The following is a 23,696-nucleotide window of genomic DNA, read 5'->3' on the forward strand; positions in this document are numbered from 1 at the left end:
GATCATGCGTCCATTGAATCTTATGTAAATGAAGAAAGCAGACAAGTTACTGAAATTACGTTTATTATTTCATGTAGCACCAAATGAAAAATATACAAAAATTGGTGTTTACAAAAAAGATTCCTAGAATCCTGACTTTGCCCCCAATGAAAGGGATTTTGTGCACGTTGGGGGTGGATCTGTGACAATTGTGTGAGATACAAGACTCCAGTCACTGGAATAAACACGGGACGTACAATCAGCAGCTTATAGTAAATGACGTCCATTCCAATCAGCTAGTCAACCAATCACAGACCTACGTAGATATGGCGGCGTTTGTCAGTAAAGAGAGCTTCATTGTACTTGTGCCGTAATACAGATCATCACTAAGGAGCGCTGACCTCGATGAGGTGCTCCATAAAGTGAGGAGTTTGAGCTGTATCCATTGATTGACAACGGGGATTTCACAACTCAACATCCTAGAGGGTCTCCAAGGTATAACAGTCCGCAATCTCCAGCTACACTTCATGATATCAATGTGCTTATCTGCAATGTGCATACAATCAGCAGAAACAACACCCGGGACAGATCCCAAAGAATCTCCTACTGTCAGAGTGGTAAGGGCACCAATGTATATGGCAACCAAGTTGTTAAAGGGCTATTCCAGTCAGATGTGGAAACTAACCTACTTACCCTGATATTTTTGTACACAGGGGCAGAATTATAGTAGTTATATTGTTGTATATTGAGGGCAGTATTATAATAGTTATATTCTTGTACATAGGGGGCAGTATTATAGTAATTATATTCTTGTACATAGGGGCAGTATTATAATAGTTATATTCTTGTACATAGGGGCAGTATTATAGTAATTATATTCTTGTACATAGGGAGCAGTATTATAGTAATTATATTCTTGTACATAGGGGCAGTATTATAGTAATTATATTCTTGTACATAGGGGCAGTATTATAGTAATTATATTCTTGTACATAGGGGGCAGTATTATAGTAATTATATTCTTGTACATAGGGGCAGTATTATAGTAGTTATATTCTTGTACATAGGGGCAGTATTATAGTAATTATATTCTTGTACATAGGGAGCAGTATTATAGTAGTTATATTCTTCTATATGGAGGACAGTACTGTAGCAGTTATACTCTGGTACATATTGGCAATATTGTAGTAGTTATATTCTTGTATATTGAGAACAGTATATATTCTTGTACATAGGGGGCAGTATTATAGTAGTTATATTCTTGTACATAGAGGCAGGATTACAGTAGTTATATTCTTTCACATAGGGGCAGTATTATACTATTTATATTCCAATTAAAATAGCAGTATTATAGTAGTTAAGTGCTGGAACATAGAGGCAGCATGACAGTTATATTCTCGTACATAGTGGCAGTACTATGATAATATTCTTCTTCAACACAGGGGCAGTAATATAATTAGATTCTCGTCCATGGAGGGCCATATCACAGTAGTTACACATTATATGTATATTTATAGTAATATTATAGTAGTTTTATTGTTGTTCATCTTTGGCAGTATCATAGCAGTTATGTTTTTGTTCATGGCGTATTATAGTACTTAAATGGGTTCTCTCAACAGTTTTAGTGTCCTGTCGCTCCTTCGATGCTGAAGAAACAAAGCTGCCCCTGCTAGCAGTACCAAAGAGTGCACAGATTGGGCCACCAGCATTAACTGTTAATGATCAGGAGCACACTGCCTGCAAGCAGAAGGCCAGGAGGAAGAGGAGCGGCGAGCTCCTGAAGAAAGATGAATACAGCTCTCAGTTTGTCAGGACAATGGCTGAATGGGCATCTAAAAGTGACAGCCACTTGTCAGTTAGGAATGCGAGCAGCACAGTAGTCTCTTCACTTCCTCCGCTCCTTCTTGTTACTTATCACTGAGTAACAACGCACAAAGGATGAATCTCCTCCCTGCAAAAATGGCATAAAAAAAATCATGTTGGTGTTAAAACTGACTGGAACTGCCCTTTAAGTTTATTACTAGTCACCAAGGGATTGAAAGACAAAGGCACGAAACTGCAGCCAGGTCACTTTTATTTGTCATAGAAATCAAGGGAGACTCTGGATATCTGCCACCATTCCTTACAGGGTCATTCACTTCAAATTACGCAATTATATCAAGTCTCATGAATTATAAGCACAGACGTCAGAACGCACCATATATATAGATATGATTCACTGTAATGTATCAGACAATACAGGAGATGGGAAAGCAAATCATCGATTTTTAAATGTGAAGTGTCCATTATATTAGCAGACTTGACTAACTTACTGATCAGCTGGAGATTCAGCTGTCATTCGGAGACTGCGCATATGGAAATGTGAGCATGCACCACCTATCTTCAGGACTAGTCCACAATTCATATTAACGAATGTCGCAGATGCCCAACTAAACCAATGTGATCCGCCATCTATGGAGAGGGCCATAGTAAGAGTCAATGGCAACACTTTCCCACTTATATCACACCTGTATAAAGCAGACTTAACCCGGTTGAAAAAGTAAGAGCCGAACCCTCATAAATGACTGGAAAGCCAACTAAGCGGTTATGAATAGGAGAGGGAACCCAACATTAAACTTTGAAATGTCATCTTCTGGATATCCAAACCTGAAACTTCCATGTCCAGTGTACTGTAGACTCTAAATTAGATGTAGATGTAAAATTACTAATGAAAAGGATGCTTTGTTCTGGAAACAGTGACACATCTGTGCTCAGGTTGTATGTGGTATTGCAGCTCTGCTCTTTTTAGTTCAATGAAACAGCGCCGTTTCTGATACAAAAGCAGCCATGTTTTTCTAAACTCTTAATTGTAGGGGGTACAAAAACCAAGATCTTGACCAACCATGTGTCTGGCCCCTCACTAATGATGAAGAAGTGTGATGAGGAGGTTCTCATAACAGTCGGTGGCTGTAGAGGATTCCATGTACAATGGTTATTGCTCTGAACTGTACACAGGCATATTTCCCATGACTATTGAGGAGGGACAGGAACCTCAACTGATGGGGAAGGAGGTCTCCACAAAATGTCCACCCATATTGGCACATGTGGAGATGCTGGAGCGCCCCAAACATGGCAACCCATTAATAGATGGTGGAGCTTAGGTTAGGATATCCTGTTTGTGATTCCATTGCAACCTTCAATAAGAAGACACGAGAGATGGATCTACTTCTTTAGAGGATCAATAAAACCTGGTAACCAAACTAGATGCCTAGCGACAGATAAAAAGACTGGACGCCACCTACGTCCTTGATTGACTACAAATGGAGAAGGTTCTAAATCCATTGCAAAAAAAAAAAGTCAAAAACTCCAAATGTCCAGGTGAATGGTTAACTTAATTTTGGGGTCATCTCTTAGGCCTTTTCGAGTCAGGGTAGGCAGATATGGCTACTGAGAGTGGATACTTGAGTATGATAAACAGATACTTATACACTGAACAAAAATACATACGCAAGACTTGTTTTTGCCCCCATTTTTCATGAGCTGAACTCTAAGATCTAAGACTTTTTCTATGTACAAAAGGCCTTTTTCTCTGAAATATTGTTCCCAAATTTGTCTAAATTGAAGTTGTGAGCGCTTCTCCTTTGCAGAGATAATCCATCTCTACCTCACAGCTATGGCATATCAAGATGCTGATTAAACAGCATGATTATTGCACAGGTGTGCCTTAGGCTAACCACAATAAAAGGCCACTCTAAAATGTGCAGTTTTACAGTAGGATGCGTCAGAAAACCAGTCAGGATCTGGTGTTACCACCATTTGCCTCAGGCACATCTCCGTCACATAGTGGATCTGGTTGTTGGTTGCGATCCACTATGTGACGGAGATGTGCTATTTTATAGTGGCCTTTTACTGTGGCCAGCCTAAGGCACACCTGTGCAATAATCATGCCGTTTAACCAGCATCTTTATACACCTGTGAGGTGGATGGATTATCTCTCCAAAGGAGAAGCGCTCACTAAGGCTATGTGTGCACGCTGCATCTTTTCTTGCCCACAAAGATGCAGCGTTTTTATCTTGTGGTGAGTACAAAGAGCAGCGTTTTGGGCCTAAAAAAAAAACAAAACTCTGGAATCCTCCACCTGTCAGGCCTCTACTGAAGTGAGCTGCGGCATTAGCGATGATGTCATTCAGGTGATGTGTGGTGACATAGCAAATCACATGAATGACGTCACTGCTGATCTCGCGTCCTGATTTGCGGTAACAGGTGGAGGACTCCAGTCAGGTGATGTGCGATGATAGCTAGAGTCCTCCACCTGTTACCGCAAATCCAGCCGCGACTGAAGTGAGATCAATGGTGACTTCAGTCAGGTGATGTGCGGTGACAGCTGAAGTCACCGCTGATCCTGCGCGGCTCACTTCACTTCCGGCCCGACCCTCATAGCGAGCAGTCGTGTTCTATGGCCGCTCGATGTGAGTGTCAGAGGTAGCAGAGCTGTATGCGTTGTGGAACCTCGTGTGGATTACGTCAGACCTGGAGGGGTGTTTTAAGGGTTAATAAAGTAGTGAAAGAGGGGGCTTTTTGTGTGTTTTATTTCAAATCAAGGATTTTTGGGTGATTGTGTTTATTTACTTTCACTTACAGCTTAGTGATGAGGGGGTGTCTCAGACACCTGCCATCACTAAGCTAGGACTTAGTGGCAGCTATGGGCTGCTGCCATTAACTCCTTATTACCCCGATTGCCACCGCACCAGGGCAATAAGATGAACTGGGAAAATCCAAGGACTGTCGCATCTAATGGATGTTTTTAGGCTGGGGTGGGCTCTCAATAACGTGGGTCTCCCCAGCCTGAGAATACCAGCCCCCAGCTGTGAGACTTTATTGGCTGGTTATAAAAACTGGGGTGGACTGCACGTCTTTTTTATAATTTATTTAATTTACTGTACAATATAGACCTGCTCACCGGCGTCTGTGACTGGCTGTAGTCAGATAGCTGTCACTCAGCGTGGAGGCGGGTTTGCCTGCAACCAATCACAGCCACCGTTGAGTAGGGAAGGCGTGAATATGTTATGAGCCTAATGAGCGGTCGGCTCTGGAAGATTAAAGAGCTGCCGCAGGAGCAGTGTGACAGCCGGCTGGTGATCGGTGAGTATGAAGCGCTAGCTCCTACCGCTTTGCGCCCAATTCTGGTCCCCATAGACTTTATATGGGGAGCAGTATCTGGCCAAATACCAGCGATCAATCCCTGTCGACCCGGAGTCTAGTCAGAAAAACGCACCAAAACAACAAACTTGCGTTTTTCATTGCAGTTTTCCACACCTCATTAAATTCAATGAGTGAAAAACGTTAAAAGAATTGACATGCTGCATCTTTATGGTCACCAGAAAGGCGCAGCCCAAAAAAAATGCAACGTGCACACGGCAAAAATGAAATCTCAGACTTTGCTGGAGAATGAAATGCATGCAGTTTTGAGATTAAAACTGCACCCAAAAAACGCACAAAAATGCAGCAAAAAGCACAGCATGCGCACATAGCCTAACACAGAATTACACAAATTTGTGAACAACGTCTGAAATAAAAAGGCCTTTTGTGTACATAGAAAAAGTCTTTGATCTGAGAGTTCAGCTCATGAATATTGGGAGAAAAACCAAAAGTGTTGCGTTTATATTTTTGTTCAGGGTATAATGGGATCTGCTGACTGGCGTTGTGTGAGGAGCTTGGGTGCAGCTCTAGGGTTAGGGATCTATCAAATGAATCTTTGGCCCTGACCCTTAATTAACAGCCCTAAAATATCAAGCAAATGTTTTTTGTTTTGTTTTTTAACCATCTGGGTATTGCTTTTCCTTATTGCTGATCTACTAACACACAAAGCACAAGTTCCTACCTGCAGAGCGTCGCTCCGAAAGACGTCACACTTCAGAACATTGCATCAAACCAACAGACTTCCCATATAAATAGAATATAGGTTATTTAAAAAGCTTATTAACAATGTCCCCCTCCCCAATCATTGTCCACAGTATATAAAATCACGATTAGGCTGAATCAGTTTATACAGACTATGATCAGTCCACCTCTCCCAATGTACAGACTCAATTGGTTTATAGAGATCATAAATAAGGGGTCAGTCCGTGCGTCACAATCAGGGGTGGTCCAGTCGTGAGCAAAACTACTGCACATTACACAGCACTGAAGTGGTTACCACCCAGAAATATCACGTCATATCTGCACTGAAAGGCATTATACATGACAATTATACAAAGGGCTACAACAAAATGGCTGCCTGGTAGTTTCCGGCAACATATGACATGAGCAATGAAGACATCACTGCTTCAAATCCCTGGCGATGATGAGTCAAGATGATAAGTACAACCCAACGAAATACAAGTCAGAATGGAGGAGGAAGATGATGGCACTGGATCATAGACAGTTCTGGACACGGGCTCCTTCCATGGCAAAACATTTCATTTCTATGGTTTGTTTTTTACTGTACGAATCTGTCTCGTCTTTCCATAAGGAAAACAACTATGATTCATGCACATGAGGTAACATGAGGCTGTCAAGATGTTCTTGGCTATGCAGCCAACTAGCCAGAATAAATGAAAGCGTTTGTTTATTTTACAATTTTTGTATAAGAAAAAGATCTAAATAAATTGCAACACATATCCTGTACTGATCCTTAGTTACATCCTGTATTATACTCCAGAGCTGCACTCACTATTCTGCAGGAGGAGTCACTGTGTTCATACATTACTTACCCTGTACCAATCCTCAGCTACATCCTGTATTATACCCCAGAGCTGCACTCACTATTCTGCAGGAGGAGTCAGCATATACATACATTACTTACCCTGTACCAATCCTCAGCTACATTCAGTATTATATTCCAGAGCTGCACTCACTATTTTGCTGGTGCAGTCACTGTGTACATACATTAAATTACATATGCAGCATGACTTACAGCCAAGCAGTTAGGAATGTAACTCCTCAAAAGCTTGATGGTTTCTAATAATAATCTGATGAATAGTGAGTACAGCTCTGGAGTATAATATAGGATGTAACTCTGGATCACTTCATGAGTATGTACACAGTCACTCAACCAGTAGAATAGTGAGTGCAGCTCTAGAGTATAATACAGGATGTAACTGATGACCAGAACAAGTTAAGTAATGTATATATATGGTGACTTCACCAGAAGAATAGTGAGTGCAGATCTCAAGTATAATTCAATATGTAACAAAAGGTAAGTACAGGATACGTAATGTAATGTATGTACAGTGTCTGCACCAGCCGAAAAGTGAATGCAGCTCTGGAGTATAATACAGGAAAAGAAATGTAATGTATGTACACCGTGACTCCACCATTAGAATAGCGAGTACAGCTCTGGGGTATAATACAGGATGTAAATCAGGATCAGTACAGGATAAGTAATGTTACGTATGTACACAGTGACTCCACCAGCAGAATGGTGAGTGCAGCTCTGGAGTATAATAGACTCAGGATGTAATTCAGGATTAGTGACTTCCAGCAGAATAGTGAGTGCAGCTTTGTAGTATACTACACTCAGGATGTAACTCACGATTACTGACTACCAGCAGAATAGTGAGTGCACAGCTGGAATAAAATGCGGGCTGTAACTCCCAATTATCTTGAACATGAATTTTATATAAAAGTATTGTGTGTTTTTTAAGTCACTGAGGGCTTAGGATCATGTATTAATGAAGTACAGCAATATCAGATACAACGCACATATATTGCAGTGTACGAATGTGACAGATAACCACGATCCCATTGTCAGCTGTACTGGATTGTTAACCAGTAGGATATATGGAACTGGGCAGAGGTATAATGTGAAGCTTCTGGGCCCCAATACAAGATTTGTAAGAAAGCCCCCATGTACCATTATGATACTGATGTTTCCTCATGTGCCAGAAGGGATTTTGGCCCGGTAGACATCAAGGTCCGATGCCACTGCTACACCTGCACCCACCACAGCTACTCGGCTGCTGCTGGAGAAATGTGTCATATGAAGCAGAGAATTTGTAGGACTAGTGTACCCGTATTGTCTGGCTATAGTCTATAAATCCCATTCTTTGCCACCTTTGTGGGATATGATATCAGAAGTCCATTATCACACACTTTACTTCTGCTGCAAAAAACAAAATAGCTGCATTTGAAATCCTATTACACTATGGTCCCAGTGACACCATTTCCCAATCAACTGCCCTATGATCCCATATACCGCTGTGTGAAGTGCCACCACATGACGCTACTATGCCGTACACATCTCTATACCATGTGTGATTTGTGAGGGAGTGAATACATTAGGGACTTTTGTGGGCTACATGGTGCCTGTGACTGTGCTCTACTCTCATGGCCGTTCATGGGATATTAATCACGCTAACTACAATTCCCACCAAAAACCTGATGGGAGTTGTGGTTTCAAAACAGTTGAAGCACCAGAAGTTGCAGACCATTGGGTTTACAGGGTGATAATGGCCCTGTGTATTGTAGTTCGGTAAGGCTCCCTGTACTTGAACAATCTGGAAGTCCAGCTCAAGATATATAGGCTTGTATACCGTTATAGAAACACCATCATATACACCATCACCATTATATATAGTACAGGCAGTCGTGCTCATAATAGGTGTTAATCACACTTCATAAACACCCATTGCAACCGGGTAGGGTGATTTTTTTTTACGGTACAGAGGTCTTTCCATATATCATCAAGTCCTACAAATCCAACTAAGGTCACCTCTGACCAGTCCTAGTGCCACTTGTCTCCCATGTCCCGATTAAGATCTACACATAGGCCAGCTACTTTTCCCTTTTGACCTCTTAAATGTCAACAGTTAATTTCAGACCTTAGAGCAGATTAGGAAACCTATGATATGACATCTGCTATTGACTTGAAAGCCACAGAAGGTCTTGCCAGTCACCTGCTTGCTCTTAAGACATTGAATGGCAAGGTCTTTCCCAGACTCAACAACTGGAGAACCTTCAGTTACCTATTTCTGCTCCAGAGTCTCTTTTTACAACATACATACAGTACACCAGAGAGTGTCTTCTCACTGTGTGCACTTAGACCTTCAATACAACACCAAACATTTCACGGAGTGACCTATAATATTGCAGGATGCCAACCAACGCCACTACTGGTCTCTTCCTAAGGACAACACTCCTGCCACCGGATCCATGCCAGTGTCTCTATTCTCCTCACCCTCCAAGACTTTGAAGAGCATCTTCCCACCTTCAGGTGATCCCCAGTCTCTCTTTCACCCTACGATTTTTAATAGAGGGTCACACAGTGGTTTCATACTCCATAACTTCCTGTGAGGTCCCTAAAGTTCTGTACTGGACACGGGGTGTAGCTGGGGAAGTATATTCCAAGGCCAAAATAGTCTTCCGCAAGCGGCGGTCTATAAAATGAGCATCCCAAGCTGGATATTTCTTTCGTGGAAGATCGATACGTATGACAGGTCCTTGCGCCCGGGGAACACGTGTCACAGGGGTTGGTGGGACACTAGAACGGACTTGGAAGACAGGAACACAACTGTCCCTGTCACCAGGCACCAAGTCCCGTTCTTGCTCTGTAGTCCGTGGTAGAGTACGAGGAAGGCTCTCCACGCCTTCCAATTCAGGGACCCTAGAAGTTTCAGGACCTTCTGTGAAAACACAACTACTACTTGAGGGGCCAAACATTGGACCATTAGGATGCAGAAGACTGTAGTATATAAGCATGAAGAAGACACCAAGAGCAAAGCTGCAGAGGACCGAGCAAACAATAACAAGAGCATAGAAGTCGCTGAGCATATATTCTGGACGATAATAATACCACAGAGCGGTGAGGACTGCGTTCTCAGACAGTACAATGATGTAATAGGTGGTCATTCTACAACGAGTCCGACCCTCACGAACATTGAACCAGCAGAAGATGTAGATGATTCCCAGCACCATGTTATAGATGATCTCCTCCCAGCGAGACATGCAGAAGTCTGTCTCCCCTTGGATAATCCAAAAAGTCATGAGACACCAGTGAGTGACAATGAAGATACCAAAGTATAAGTGGAAGACAGAGGCAAAGAGGGAGAAGGCCAAGGCTCGGGCAGCAATGGTGAAGAGATGCCACAGTATTTGCACCACAGCCCCTTTGTAGGACATGGGCATCTTATCGTCCCGGGAATCTCTAAGGACCTTTTGGTAAGAGGCAATCATCCAGGCAAGAGACAGGAGAGAAGCAGTGGCAGAAAGACCTAAGAAAAGAGAAGAGAGACACAATGGAAAACAGAGATGATTGAGAAGAAAAGAAGCCACCGAATATAGAGGAACATGACCACCGTTCATAATACAAATGTAAGCTGACAAGATTCTGGGAAGAACGAATGACAACCAATACGTCGCCACTCAACTTTTCCAAAGTCCTTAAAAGCAAATATGTCTAGCTTTACTAGCTCTCGTTCTCTCTTCCCCACTGCTGGATAACTAGGCAGCTTTCAGACCGTAGGAGTAAGAATACAGTATGTGAACACGGGGAGAACATACAAGTCACATGCAGATGGCATCAAACAAACATATGTCCCCTACGACCCTTCAGGTGCACAGTGCCAGGGAAAATGTAGCATTTTTAAAGTGAAAGGAGTATCTTAAACTTCTACAACCCTCTTTCAAAAATATGTGACCCCCCTTTTCTGATCAGTATGGTTGACCATTTAGGTTATACCCATTGATAGAATGTAAATAAATTTAGCATACACAAATAATATTTTCATATATTAGAATTAAAATGGTTATAATTTGTGATGGGCGAGCGGGCTCGCCACTGCTCGTTACTCGATGAAGCCTTGAGCATGACTTTTAAAATGCTTGAGTTTCCCATTGACTTACAGTGAGTATGGATAGTATTCAGAAGCCTTTTATATTTTTCACTCTGTTTCATTGCAGCCATCCGGTAAATTAAAAAAAAAGTTCATTTTTTTCTCATTAATGTACACTCTGCACCCCATCTTAATAAAAAAACAAAAACAGATCGAAATTTTTGCAAATTTATTATACAAGAAAAAACTGAAATATCACATGGTCATAAGTATTCAGACCCTTTGCTCAGTATTGAGTAGAAGCACCCTTTTAAGCTAGTACATGGGGGTTCTTCTTTACCTCTTTCACCAAGGCTCTTCTCCCACGATTGCTCAGTTTGGCTTGACGGCCATGTCTAGGAAGACTTCTGGTGGTCCCAAACTTCTTCAATTCAAGGATTATAGAGGCCATTGTGCTCTTCGGCACCTTGAGTACTGCAGAAATTCTTTTGTAACCTTGGCCAAATCTGTGCCTTGCCACAATTCTGTCTCTGAGCTCCTTGGGCAGTTCCTTTGACCTCATGATTTTCATTTGGTCTGACATGCATTGTGAGCTGTGAGGTCTTATATAGACAGATGTGTGCCTTTCCAAATCAGGTCCTATCAGTTTAAACACAGCTGGACTCAAATGAAGGAGTAAAACCATCTCAAGGAGGATCACAAGGAAATGGACAGCATGTGACTTAAATATGAGTGTCTGAGCAAAGGGTCTGAATACTTCTGACCATGTGATATTTCAGTTTTTCTTGTTTAATAAATTTGCAAAAATTTCTACATCTGTTTTTTTCTGTCAAGATGGGGTGCAGAGTGTACATTAATGAGGAAAAAATGAATTTTTTTGAATTTACCAAATGGCTGCAATGAAACAGTGAAAAAATGAAATTGAATACTTTCCGTACCCACGGTAAGCAAATCGCATCGGAACAACCAAATGCTCGATCCGAGTAACGAGATGTAGCAAGAAGGTTCGCTCATCAATAGTTATAATGGATATCTCAAATTTCTAACCACCAATGAGGTGACAGAAAGGCTACAAGGTGTCATTTTGGACATTTTGTAGGAATGTTCCCATCCTGGTCCTCATATTGTAGCAATGTGCCCATCCTTGTCTCCTGTAATAATCTGCCCATCCTTGTGCCCATCTTGTTCCCTGTAGTAATGTGCCCATCCTTGTCCCCTGTAGTAATTTGCCCATCCTTGTCACCTATAGTAATATGGTGACAGGGTGACCTCATACAACGAGCTGCTGGCCTCTGATTGGCCGGTGGCTGCCTTTTGTGAAGCTTTGCAGGGAGTTCCTGTGCGTGGCGGGGGAAAGCATTTAATCTGTTCTAAAGCGTAGATGGCTGTGGTCCCTGTCATAGAGCCACGATCGTGAGGGGGCCTGTGGGCTGCAAGAAGCTACCTCAGGGGCCGCAAACATGTTTAAGACCCCTGATCTAGAGCACAGATTGGGACTTCTTTGTAAAAGCACCTGAACAAAAAAAGCTTGAGTGCTCAATGCCAGGTGTCAGCTGAGGAAGTGTAAAGCCACCGTAAATGGTCTCTCTCTATAAACTAGGTTTCGCCATCTAGCAGTCTGGTGGAGGATTTTTTTTCCCCAGATGTTAGGATGCCTTCTATCCCAATGTGTAGGGCCACCTAAAGTGTCCGGCGGTGGAGGATCAATAATTTGTTGAGGTTATTCATGATAATCTAAGCTTATGGTTTGAGAAAGCTTATTCTCCAACTACAGATATGTTCAGGGGTCACATACTTTTGGTCATGAAATGTAAGTCAATCTCTTATCCATCATTTATTAATCCGACATTTATACAAGTAACAAACAACAGAACCAAGAGACAAACCATGGAGAACAAATAGGTCACAGTGAGGAGGGGTCAGCGAGCGACGCAGGACTTCCTGAGAAGCTCCTTTCGCCGCCACCTCTACAGCAGCACCTCCAACTGATTGCAGTGAATTATTAATTCCCAGACAATAAAGGTCAGTTATATAAGAGATCAGCGCTCGTCTACCGCTACCAGCGCCGATGAACGCGCTGCATGTTCACAGATTCAAGGTCTTCTGGGGGAAAATTCAACCATAATGTCTAACAAAGAACACACAGCACACTCTAGAGGGCGGCAGGTAAGGAAAAGGTGCTCACCCTGTAATGGCTCCACGTTGCCTTGCTGCACCATGATGCAGAGCTGCAGCACCAGCTGGGGGGCGCTCTTTAGAAATGTTTCCAGCAGGCGCAACATGCTGATATCTGCGCTCTCAAACATCATCCGCCAGTAGAAATGGCGGCTCTGCTGCTCCGAATGCCAGCGGCTCTGCAGGCCCAGATACAGTGCCCGCAAGTACCTGCAAAAAAAAAAGGGACACAGTGACCTTTATATATCATTGATATATACAGTTGAAACCAGAAGTTTACATAGACTTTCTAAGACACATCTGCATGTTTTTCTCACTATATTTCATGAAGTGTGTGTGTGTGTGTGTGTGTGTGTGTGTGTGTGTGTGTGTTAAAGGAATCCACCATTTTCAATCAAAAAATTTTGCAGCTGCCTCATGTGACTCAGGGAACGTCATGGACTGTTTTGGAGGGAAAATGTAACCCCACATTATAGTTATTCGCCAAAAACCTGCTTACATTAAAGTCAATGGAGCTGGGAGCTACAAGTCAATAATAGGAGCTCTGATTTGTGGCTACAGGCAACGAAGGGCATTCTTAGTATAAGAAGGTTGTGTGTCAGGTAATATGATGTCGGAGAGACAGGAACAGGGGCAGACAGGGAGCCAGAGAGGGAGAGAGAGAGAGAGCCAGAGAGGGGGAGAGAGAGAGAGCCAGAGAGGGGGAGAGAGAGAGAGCCAGAGAGGGGGAGAGAGAGAGAGCCAGAGAGGGGGAGAGAGAGAGAGCCAGAGAGGGGGAGAGAGAGAGAGCCAGAGAGGGGGAGAGAGAGAGAGCCAGAGAGGGGGAGAGAGAGAGAGCCAGAGAGGGGGAGAGAGAGAGAGCCAGAGAGGGGGAGAGAGAGAGAGCCAGAGAGGGGGAGAGAGAGAGAGCCAGAGAGGGGGAGAGAGAGAGAGCCAGAGAGGGGGAGAGAGAGAGAGCCAGAGAGGGGGAGAGAGAGAGCCAGAGAGGGGGAGAGAGAGAGCCAGAGAGGGGGAGAGAGATAGCCAGAGAGGGGGAGAGAGATAGCCAGAGAGGGGGAGAGAGATAGCCAGAGAGGGGGAGAGAGAGAGCCAGAGAGGGGGAGAGAGAGAGCCAGAGAGGGGGAGAGAGAGAGCCAGAGAGGGGGAGAGAGAGAGCCAGAGAGGGGGAGAGAGAGAGAGCCAGAGAGGGGGAGAGAGCCAGAGAGAGGGAGAGAGAGAGCCAGAGAGAGGGAAAGAGAGAGCCAGAGAGAGGGAAAGAGAGAGCCAGAGAGAGGGAGAGAGAGAGCCAGAGAGGGAGAGAGAGAGCCAGAGAGAGGGAGAGAGAGCCAGAGAGAGGGAGAGAGAGCCAGAGAGAGGGAGAGAGAGCCAGAGAGAGGGAGAGAGAGACAGAGAGAGGGAGAGACAGAGAGACTGTTACTACCCCTGGCAATGACGGGTAGTACAGCTAGTTATATATATATATATATATATATATATATATATATATATATATATATATATATATATATATATATATATATATATATATATATATATTTGCCAAATGCCAGAATAATGAGAGGGAGAGAATGTTTTAAGGCATTTTTATTACTTCCTGCAAACTCAAAAGTTTCCATACCTTTCATTAGTATTTGGTGTCATTGACCTTAAACTGTATGACTTGGGTCAAACGTTTTGGATCTCCTTCCACAGGGTTCTCAAAATAGTTGGTAGGAATTTGCGCCCATTCCTCCTGACAACTTGTCTAGTTAAGCCATTTTTTTAAGGTTGCCTTGCTCACACCTGAGTTTTCAGCTTTGCCCATAAATTTTCAATAGGATTGAGATCAGGGCTTTGTGATGGCCACTCCAAAACATTGACTTTTTTTTATCCTTAAGCCACTTTGTAACCAGTTTGGCAGTATGCTTCGGTTACTGACCATTTGGAAGACCTATTTCCTGCCAAGCTTTAAGTTACTGGATGATGTGTTGAGATGTTACTTCAGTATTGCCACAATCTTCTTTCCTCATGATGCCATCTATTTTGTGAAGTGCACCAGTCCCTCATACAGCAAAACAACCCCACAACATGATGTGGCCACCCCAGTGTTTCACAGTTGGGATGGTGTTCTTAGGCTTCAAAGCTTCTCCCTTCTTCCTCCAAACAGAATGGTGGTCATTATGGCAAACACTTCAATTTTAGTTTAGTCAGATCACAGAACATGTCTCCAAATATTAAGGTCTGTGTTCCTGTGTGCATTTGCAAACATTAATCTGGCTTTTTTATATTTCTTTTGGAGTAATGGCTCCTTCCTGGCAGAGTGGCCTGTCAACCCATGTTGAAACAGTACTCGTTTCATTGTGGATAATGGCACAATCTCACCAGCTTCCGCCAGTATCTTCACAAGGTCTTTTTGCTTTTTTTCTTGGGTTCATATGCACATGTCTGACCAAAGCACATTCATCTCTGGTTCACAGAACCTGTCTCCTTCCTGAGCGGTATGATGGCTGGACATTCCCATCTTGCTTGTACTTGCGTATAATTATTTGTACAGATGAACGAGGCATCTTCAGGTATCTGGAAATTGCACCCAAGGATGAACCAGACTTGTGTAAGTCCACAATTCTCTTCCTGAGATCTTGGCTGATTTCTTTTGACTTTCCCATGACGTTACACAAAGGAGCAGTCTATTTCAGGTGTGCATTAAAATACATCCACAGGTGTGTCTCTAATTAACTCAGATGTTGCCAATAAACCTATCAGAAGCTTCCAAAGATATGACATCATGATATGGGCAGTCCCATAGTGTTTAAAGGCATCGTACTCTTAAGGGGGCTTTACACGCTACGATATCGTTAATGTTTTATCGTCGGGGGTCACATAGTTAGTGACGCACATCCGGCGTCATTAACGTTATCGCAGCGTGTGATACTTATGTGCGACCTAAACCGATCACAAAAGTGGCAAAAATCGTTTGCTGTGGAGAGGCCATCCTAAAACCAAAAATCGTTTGCTTCTAATTAGCGATGTTGTTCCTCGATCCTGCGGCAGTGCACATCGCTGTGTGTGACACCGCAGGAGCGACGAACATCTCCTTACCTGCGTCCACCGGCAATGCGGAAGGAAGGAGGTGGGCGGGATGTTTATGTCCCGCTCATCTCCGCCCCTCCGCTTCTATTGGATGGCTGCCGTGTAACATCGCTGTGACGCCGCACGACCCGCCCCCTTAGGAGGCGGTGGATCGCCGGCCATAGCGACGTCGCAGGGCAGGTAAGCCGTGTGACAGGGGAGCGCTATTTTGTGCGCGATGGGCAGCGATATGCCCGTGGCGCACAAACGATGGGGGCGGGTACGCATGATGCGATATCGTTACCGATATCGCTACCGTGTAAAGCCCCCTTTAGTGTATGTAAACTTTTGACCTTGCAGAAAGTAATAAAAATGCCTTAAAACATTCTCTCTCATTATTCTGGGATTTGGCAAATATAAATAATTTTGGTTCCTAATTGACCTAAAACGGGAAAGGTTTATTCTGATATCATGTCAGATAGTGAGAAAAACATGCAGATATGTCTTTATAGATAGTGGATGGAAACTTCTGGTTTCAACTGTACTGTCAACACGTGATATATACCAATAGTACACAGTGACCTGTATATTACACGTGATATATACTAATAGTACACAGTGACCTGTATATTACACGTGATATATACTAATAGTACACAGTGACCTGTATATTACACGTGATATATACTAATAGTACACAGTGACCTGTATATTACACGTGATATATACTAATAGTACACAGTGACCTGTATATTACACGTGATATATACTAATAGTACACAGTGACCTGTATATTACACATGATATATACTAATAGTACACAGTGACCTGTATATTACACATGATATATACTAATAGTACACAGTGACCTGTATATTACACATGATATATACTAATAGTACACAGTGACCTGTATATTACACATGATATATACTAATAGTACACAGTGACCTGTATATTACACATGATATATACTAATAGTACACAGTGACCTGTATATTACACATGATATATACTAATAGTACACAGTGACCTGTATATTACACATGATATATACTAATAGTACACAGTGACCTGTATATTACACATGATATATACTAATAGTACACAGTGACCTGAATATTACACATGATATATACTAATAGTACACAGTGACCTGTATATTACACATGATATATACTAATAGTACACAGTGACCTGTATATTACACATGATATATACTAATAGTACACAGTGACCTGTATATTACACATGATATATACTAATAGTACACAGTGACCTGTATATTACACATGATATATACTAATAGTACACAGTGACCTGTATATTACACATGATATATACTAATAGTACACAGTGACCTGTATATTACACATGATATATACTAATAGTACATAGTTCCCTATATATTACACATGATATATACTAAGGCTATGTGCCCACGCTACAGGATTTGCCGCGGATTTGCCGCGGATTTTGCCGCGGATTTACCGCGGATTTGCCAAAAATCTGCAGCAGCAGCACTTCCAAGCCATTTCAATGGCATTTTGGAAATGCTGTGCCCATGCTGCGGATTTTTCCGCTGCGGATTTGCCGCGGATTTTGATCCGGAAAAATCTGCAGCATGTCAATTGTTTGGTGCAGATTTGGTGCGGATTTTTGGTTTTGAATGGGGAAAAAAAAAAAAAATGAAATCCGCATCAAAATCCGCGGTAAATCCGCGGTAAATCCGCGGTAAATCCGCGGGTGCGGATTTGCCGCGAAAGTCGCGGATTTTCAGGCAAAAAAATCCGCAGGGACATTCTAGCGTGGGCACATAGCCTAATAGTACATAGTGACCTGTATATTACACAGGTGCCATTCTCACAACATACGGAGATGTAGCAGAGTGGGTTGTGTGTGAATATTCCATCATCCATAGCAACCAGTAATAATTACTCTCATCTTCTGCCGTTCCAGTAAAAACCCAATTAACCCAATAGTCACAGAGCTGCTGCGATCACACACGTCAATCAGTAATCACCAGTGAGACCAGTATTACTGCCCAATATAACCAGTATAAGATGTGTCCAGAGATGATCAGTGTACAACCAACCAATAGAAATGCCTAATGTAACAAAGTATCTCCGCCACCAGCAATTCCCACAATGACTGGATATTCCCTGCGGTAGCAATCTGACCAGTGTTGCCCAGTGTAACCGGTAATCTTGCACACACAATACTGATCCCAGTTGTGATCTGTACCCAGTGTAACCAATGATGCCCAGTGACATCTCGTGCAACCAGTATAGCCAGTGATGCCCAGTGTAACCTGTTTGACCAGTGATGCCCAGTTTTTTCTGGTTTACAGTTTGACTACTGACTCCCAGTATAATCTGTTATACCCAGTGCAACCAATCATGCCCAATGTGATCTGCTGTACCAGGAATGATCAGTGATGTCCAGTGTGATCTTACACCCAGTGTGGCTAGATATGCTGATGCCCAGTGTGACCACCGACATCCAAGGAGACCAGGGACAACCCCAGTGCTGCCCCCCAGTGTGATCTTTTATTCCCAGTGATGCCCCCCCAGTGTGATCTTTTTTTCCCAGTGATGCCCCCCAGTGTGATCTTTTATTCCCAGTGATGCCCCCCCAGTGTGATCTTTTATTCCCAGTGATGCCCCCCAGTGTGATCTTTTATTCCCAGTGATGCCCCCCCAGTGTGATCTTTTATTCCCAGTGATGCCCCCCCAGTGTGATCTTTTATTCCCAGTGATGCCCCCCAAGGTGATCTTTTATTCCCAGTGATGCCCCCCCAGTGTGATCTTTTATTCCCAGTGATGCCCCCCCAGTGTGATCTTTTATTCCCAGTGATGCCCACCAGTGTGCTCTTTATTCCCAGTGATGCTCCCAGTGTGACCAGTGATGCACCCGGTGTGACCAGTGATGCACCCGGTGTGACCAGTGATGCACCCGGTGTGCTCTCTATTCCCAGTGATGCCCCCGGTGTGACCAGTGATGCCCCCGATGTGCTCTTTATTCCCAGTGATGCCCCCGGTGTGCTCTCTATTCCCAGTGATGCCCCCGGTGTGACCAGTGATGCCCCCGATGTGCTCTTTATTCCCAGTGATGCCCCCGGTGTGTTCTTTATTCCCAGTGATGCCCCCGGTGTGCTCTTTATTCCCAGTGATGCCCCCGGTGTGACCAGTGATGCCCCCGGTGTGCTCTTTATTCCCAGTGATGCCCCCGGTGTGCTCTTTATTCCCAGTGATGCCCCCGGTGTGACCAGTGATGCCCCCGGTGTGCTCTTTATTCCCAGTGATGCCCCCGGTGTGCTCTTTATTCCCAGTGATGCCCCCGGTGTGCTCCTTATTCCCAGTGATGCCCCCGGTGTGACCAGTGATGCCCCCAGTGTGTTCTTTATTCCCAGTGATGCCCCCGGTGTGTGCTCTTTATTCCCAGTGATGCCCCCGGTGTGTGCTCTTTATTCCCAGTGATGCCCCCCAGTGTGATCTTTTCCCAGTGATGACCCCCAGTGTGATCTTTTATTCCCAGTGATGCCCCCCCAGTGTGATCTTTTATTCCCAGTGATGCCCCCCCCAGTGTGATCTTTTATTCCCAGTGATGCCCCCCCAGTGTGATCTTTTATTCCCAGTGATGCCCACCAGTGTGATCTTTTATTCCCAGTGATGCCCACCAGTGTGATCTTTATTCCCAGTGATGCCCCCCCAATGTGATCTTTTATTCCCAGTGATGCCCCCCCCAGTGTGATCTTTTATTCCCAGTGATGCCCACCAGTGTGCTCTCTATTCCCAGTGATGCCCCCGGTGTGACCAGTGATGCCCCCGGTGTGCTCTTTATTCCCAGTGATGCCCCCGGTGTGACCAGTGATGCCCCCAGTGTGTTCTCTATTCCCAGTGATGCCCCCGGTGTGCTCTCTATTCCCAGTGATGCCCCCCAGTGTGATCTTTTATTCCCAGTGATGCCCCCCAGTGTGATCTTTTATTCCCAGTGATGCCCCCCCCAGTGTGATCTTTTATTCCCAGTGATGCCCCCCCCCAGTGTGATCTTTTATTCCCAGTGATGCCCCCCCAGTGTGATCTTTTATTCCCAGTGATGCCCACCAGTGTGATCTTTATTCCCAGTGATGCCCCCCCAGTGTGATCTTTTATTCCCAGTGATGCCCCCCCAGTGTGATCTTTTATTCCCAGTGATGCCCACCAGTGTGCTCTCTATTCCCAGTGATGCCCCCGGTGTGACCAGTGATGCCCCCGGTGTGCTCTTTATTCCCAGTGATGCCCCCGGTGTGCTCTTTATTCCCAGTGATGCCCCCGGTGTGACCAGTGATGCCCCTGGTGTGCTCTTTATTCCCAGTGATGCCCCCGGTGTGCTCTTTATTCCCAGTGATGCCCCCGGTGTGACCAGTGATGCCCCCGGTGTGTGCTCTTTATTCCCAGTGATGCCCCCGGTGTGCTCTCTATTCCCAGTGATGCCCCCCAGTGTGATCTTTTATTCCCAGTGATGCCCCCGATGTGCTCTTTATTCCCAGTGATGCCCCCGGTGTGCTCTTTATTCCCAGTGATGCCCCCAGTGTGACCAGTGATGCCCCCAGTGTGTTCTTTATTCCCAGTGATGCCCCCGGTGTGCTCTTTATTCCCAGTGATGCCCCCGGTGTGCTCCTTATTCCCAGTGATGCCCCCGGTGTGACCAGTGATGCCCCCAGTGTGTTCTTTATTCCCAGTGATGCCCCCGGTGTGTGCTCTTTATTCCCAGTGATGCCCCCGGTGTGTGCTCTTTATTCCCAGTGATGCCCCCCAGTGTGATCTTCTTTTCCCAGTGATGACCCCCAGTGTGATCTTTTATTCCCAGTGATGCCCCCCCCAGTGTGATCTTTTATTCCCAGTGATGCCCCCCCCAGTGTGATCTTTTATTCCCAGTGATGCCCCCCCAGTGTGATCTTTTATTCCCAGTGATGCCCACCAGTGTGATCTTTTATTCCCAGTGATGCCCACCAGTGTGATCTTTATTCCCAGTGATGCCCCCCCAATGTGATCTTTTATTCCCAGTGATGCCCCCCCCCAGTGTGATCTTTTATTCCCAGTGATGCCCACCAGTGTGCTCTCTATTCCCAGTGATGCCCCCCGGTGTGACCAGTGATGCCCCCGGTGTGCTCTTTATTCCCAGTGATGCCCCCGGTGTGCTCTTTATTCCCAGTGATGCCCCCGGTGTGACCAGTGATGCCCCCGGTGTGTGCTCTTTATTCCCAGTGATGCCCCCGGTGTGCTCTCTATTCCCAGTGATGCCCCCGATGTGCTCTTTATTCCCAGTGATGCCCCCGGTGTGCTCTTTATTCCCAGTGATGCCCCCGGTGTGACCAGTGATGCCCCCAGTGTGTTCTTTATTCCCAGTGATGCCCCCGGTGTGTGCTCTTTATTCCCAGTGATGCCCCCGGTGTGTGCTCTTTATTCCCAGTGATGCCCCCCCAGTGTGATCTTTTATTCCCAGTGATGCCCCCCCAGTGTGATCTTTTATTCCCAGTGATGCCCCCCCAGTGTGATCTTTTATTCCCAGTGATGCCCCCCAGTGTGATCTTTTATTCCCAGTGATGTCCCCCCAGTGTGATCTTTTATTCCCAGTGATGCCCACCAGTGTGATCAGTGATGCCCCCGGTGTGACCAGTGATGCTCCCGGTGTGTTCTTTATTCCCAGTGATGCCCCCGGTGTGCTCTTTATTCCCAGTGATGCCCCCGGTGTGCTCTTTATTCCCAGTGATGCCCCCAGTGTGATCAGTGATGCCCCCGGTGTGACCAGTGATGCTCCCGGTGTGTTCTTTATTCCCAGTGATGCCCCCGGTGTGCTCTTTATTCCCAGTGATGCCCCCGGTGTGCTCTTTATTCCCAGTGATGCCCCCAGTGTGATCAGTGATGCCCCCGGTGTGACCAGTGATGCTCCCGGTGTGTTCTTTATTCCCAGTGATGCCCCCGGTGTGCTCTTTATTCCCAGTGATGCCCCCGGTGTGCTCTTTATTCCCAGTGATGCCCCCAGTGTGATCAGTGATGCCCCCGGTGTGACCAGTGATGCTCCCGGTGTGTTCTTTATTCCCAGTGATGCCCCCGGTGTGCTCTCTATTCCCAGTGATGCCCCCGGTGTGCTCTTTATTCCTAGTGATGCCCCCGGTGTGCTCTTTATTCCTAGTGATGCCCCCGGTGTGCTCTCTATTCCCAGTGATGCCCCCGGTGTGCTCTTTATTCCCAGTGACCCCGGTGTGACCAGTTAACCCTCTCACCTCCACACCTGTCCGAGCTGCAGCAGGTGGATGGAGCCCTGCACGAACCAGGCGCACAGGCGGCAGCAGGGGCGGGTGGCGGCCGGTGAGGAGCCCCTGTCGGTGACCGCCCAGCTGAAGCTCAGGCTCTGGGTGAGGAGGGACGGCAGCAGCACCAGCAGCACCGTGGGCCAGAAGCAGCTGAGCCGGTGCCGCTGCAGGTAATCCGCCGCCAGCCACAGGTCCGAGGCTCCATCCGAGAAGAAGACGAGCAGCGCGGCCACCACCCACAGGCCGTCCCGGAGAGAGTACCGGGGGCACCGGGGAGCCACCCGGGTACCGTCCGACTCCGCCGCCATGATGGGAGGAGCCGACTTCCGGGGACACACCCGGGGCTGATTACACCCCTACCGGAGGGCGACAAATCCATCTACCGGAGGTGGGGGCTTCATCACCGGGGACCGACCGGGAGCCATGGCTACCAGGGCAGGAAACACGAGCTCCTCTAGGCGCACCGGGGCCGGTATCGGGGGAGCCGCCGTCATGTGACCGCTACATGGAATCCGAGAATTGCAACAATGTATCACAATCTGTCTGTAGCCCCGCCCCCGCCGGCATTAACCCTTTCCAATCCTCCCTACCCAGTGATAACCCCTCCGTCCTTGTAATCTGGGGGTGGTGCCCACAGCCTAGAGGCTGCCCCCGAATACTCCCCGAAATGTAACCACCCCCCGCCTGTGCCCTCCCCGGATCATGCCGTGTAATGTGTGGAAGGAGCCGCTGTCCGGGGTGCTGAGCTCCAATACTGAGCCATGACCGACCCTCCTGTGCCCCCACATACTGCCCCCCACACAACGCTGACTATGCCGTAATATGGGGGGGCACACTGACTGTACAGTAATATGGGGGGGGGGTACACTGACTATACAGTAATATGGGGGGGGCGGGGGGGTACACTGACTATACAGAATATGGGGGGGTACACTGACTATACAGTAATATAGGGGGGGCACACTAACTATACAGTAATATGGGGGGGCGGGGGCGTACACTGACAATACAGTAATATAGGGGGGTACACTGTCTATACAGTAATATAGGGGGGGGCACACTGACTATACAGTAATATAGGGGGCACACTGACTGTACAGTAATATAGGGGGCACACTGACTAAACAGTAATATGGGGCGGCGGGGGGTACACTGACTATACAGTAATATAGGGGGGATACACTGTCTATACAGTAATATAGGGGGCACACTGACTATACAGTAATATAGGGGACACACTGACTGTACAGTAATATAGGGGGCACACTGACTAAACAGTAATATAGGGGACACACTGACTATACAGTAATATAGGGGACACACTGACTAAACAGTAATATGGGGCGGCGGGGGGTACACTGACTATACAGTAATATAGGGGGGATACACTGTCTATACAGTAATAT

The 23,696-nt window shown here is 45.7% G+C and overlaps 1 protein-coding gene across 1 annotated transcript; it reads right to left on the minus strand.

Annotated features, from left to right (window-relative positions):
* Nucleotides 1-46: 46 nt before the first annotated feature.
* On the minus strand, nucleotides 47-22,896 carry XKR7 (XK related 7). Its single transcript, XM_075350527.1, has 3 exons — nucleotides 22,261-22,896; nucleotides 12,955-13,154; nucleotides 47-10,208 (listed from the first exon to the last, which is right to left on the minus strand). The coding sequence occupies exons 1-3, from the start codon at nucleotides 22,596-22,598 to the stop codon at nucleotides 9,256-9,258; spliced, it is 1,491 nt and encodes a 496-aa protein (XP_075206642.1). The 5' UTR covers nucleotides 22,599-22,896; the 3' UTR covers nucleotides 47-9,255.
* Between the last annotated feature and the right edge of the window lie 800 nt (nucleotides 22,897-23,696).

Source organism: Anomaloglossus baeobatrachus, chromosome 5 (assembly GCF_048569485.1).
Source record: "Anomaloglossus baeobatrachus isolate aAnoBae1 chromosome 5, aAnoBae1.hap1, whole genome shotgun sequence".
In the NCBI taxonomy this organism is placed as follows: Eukaryota; Metazoa; Chordata; class Amphibia; order Anura; family Aromobatidae; genus Anomaloglossus; species Anomaloglossus baeobatrachus.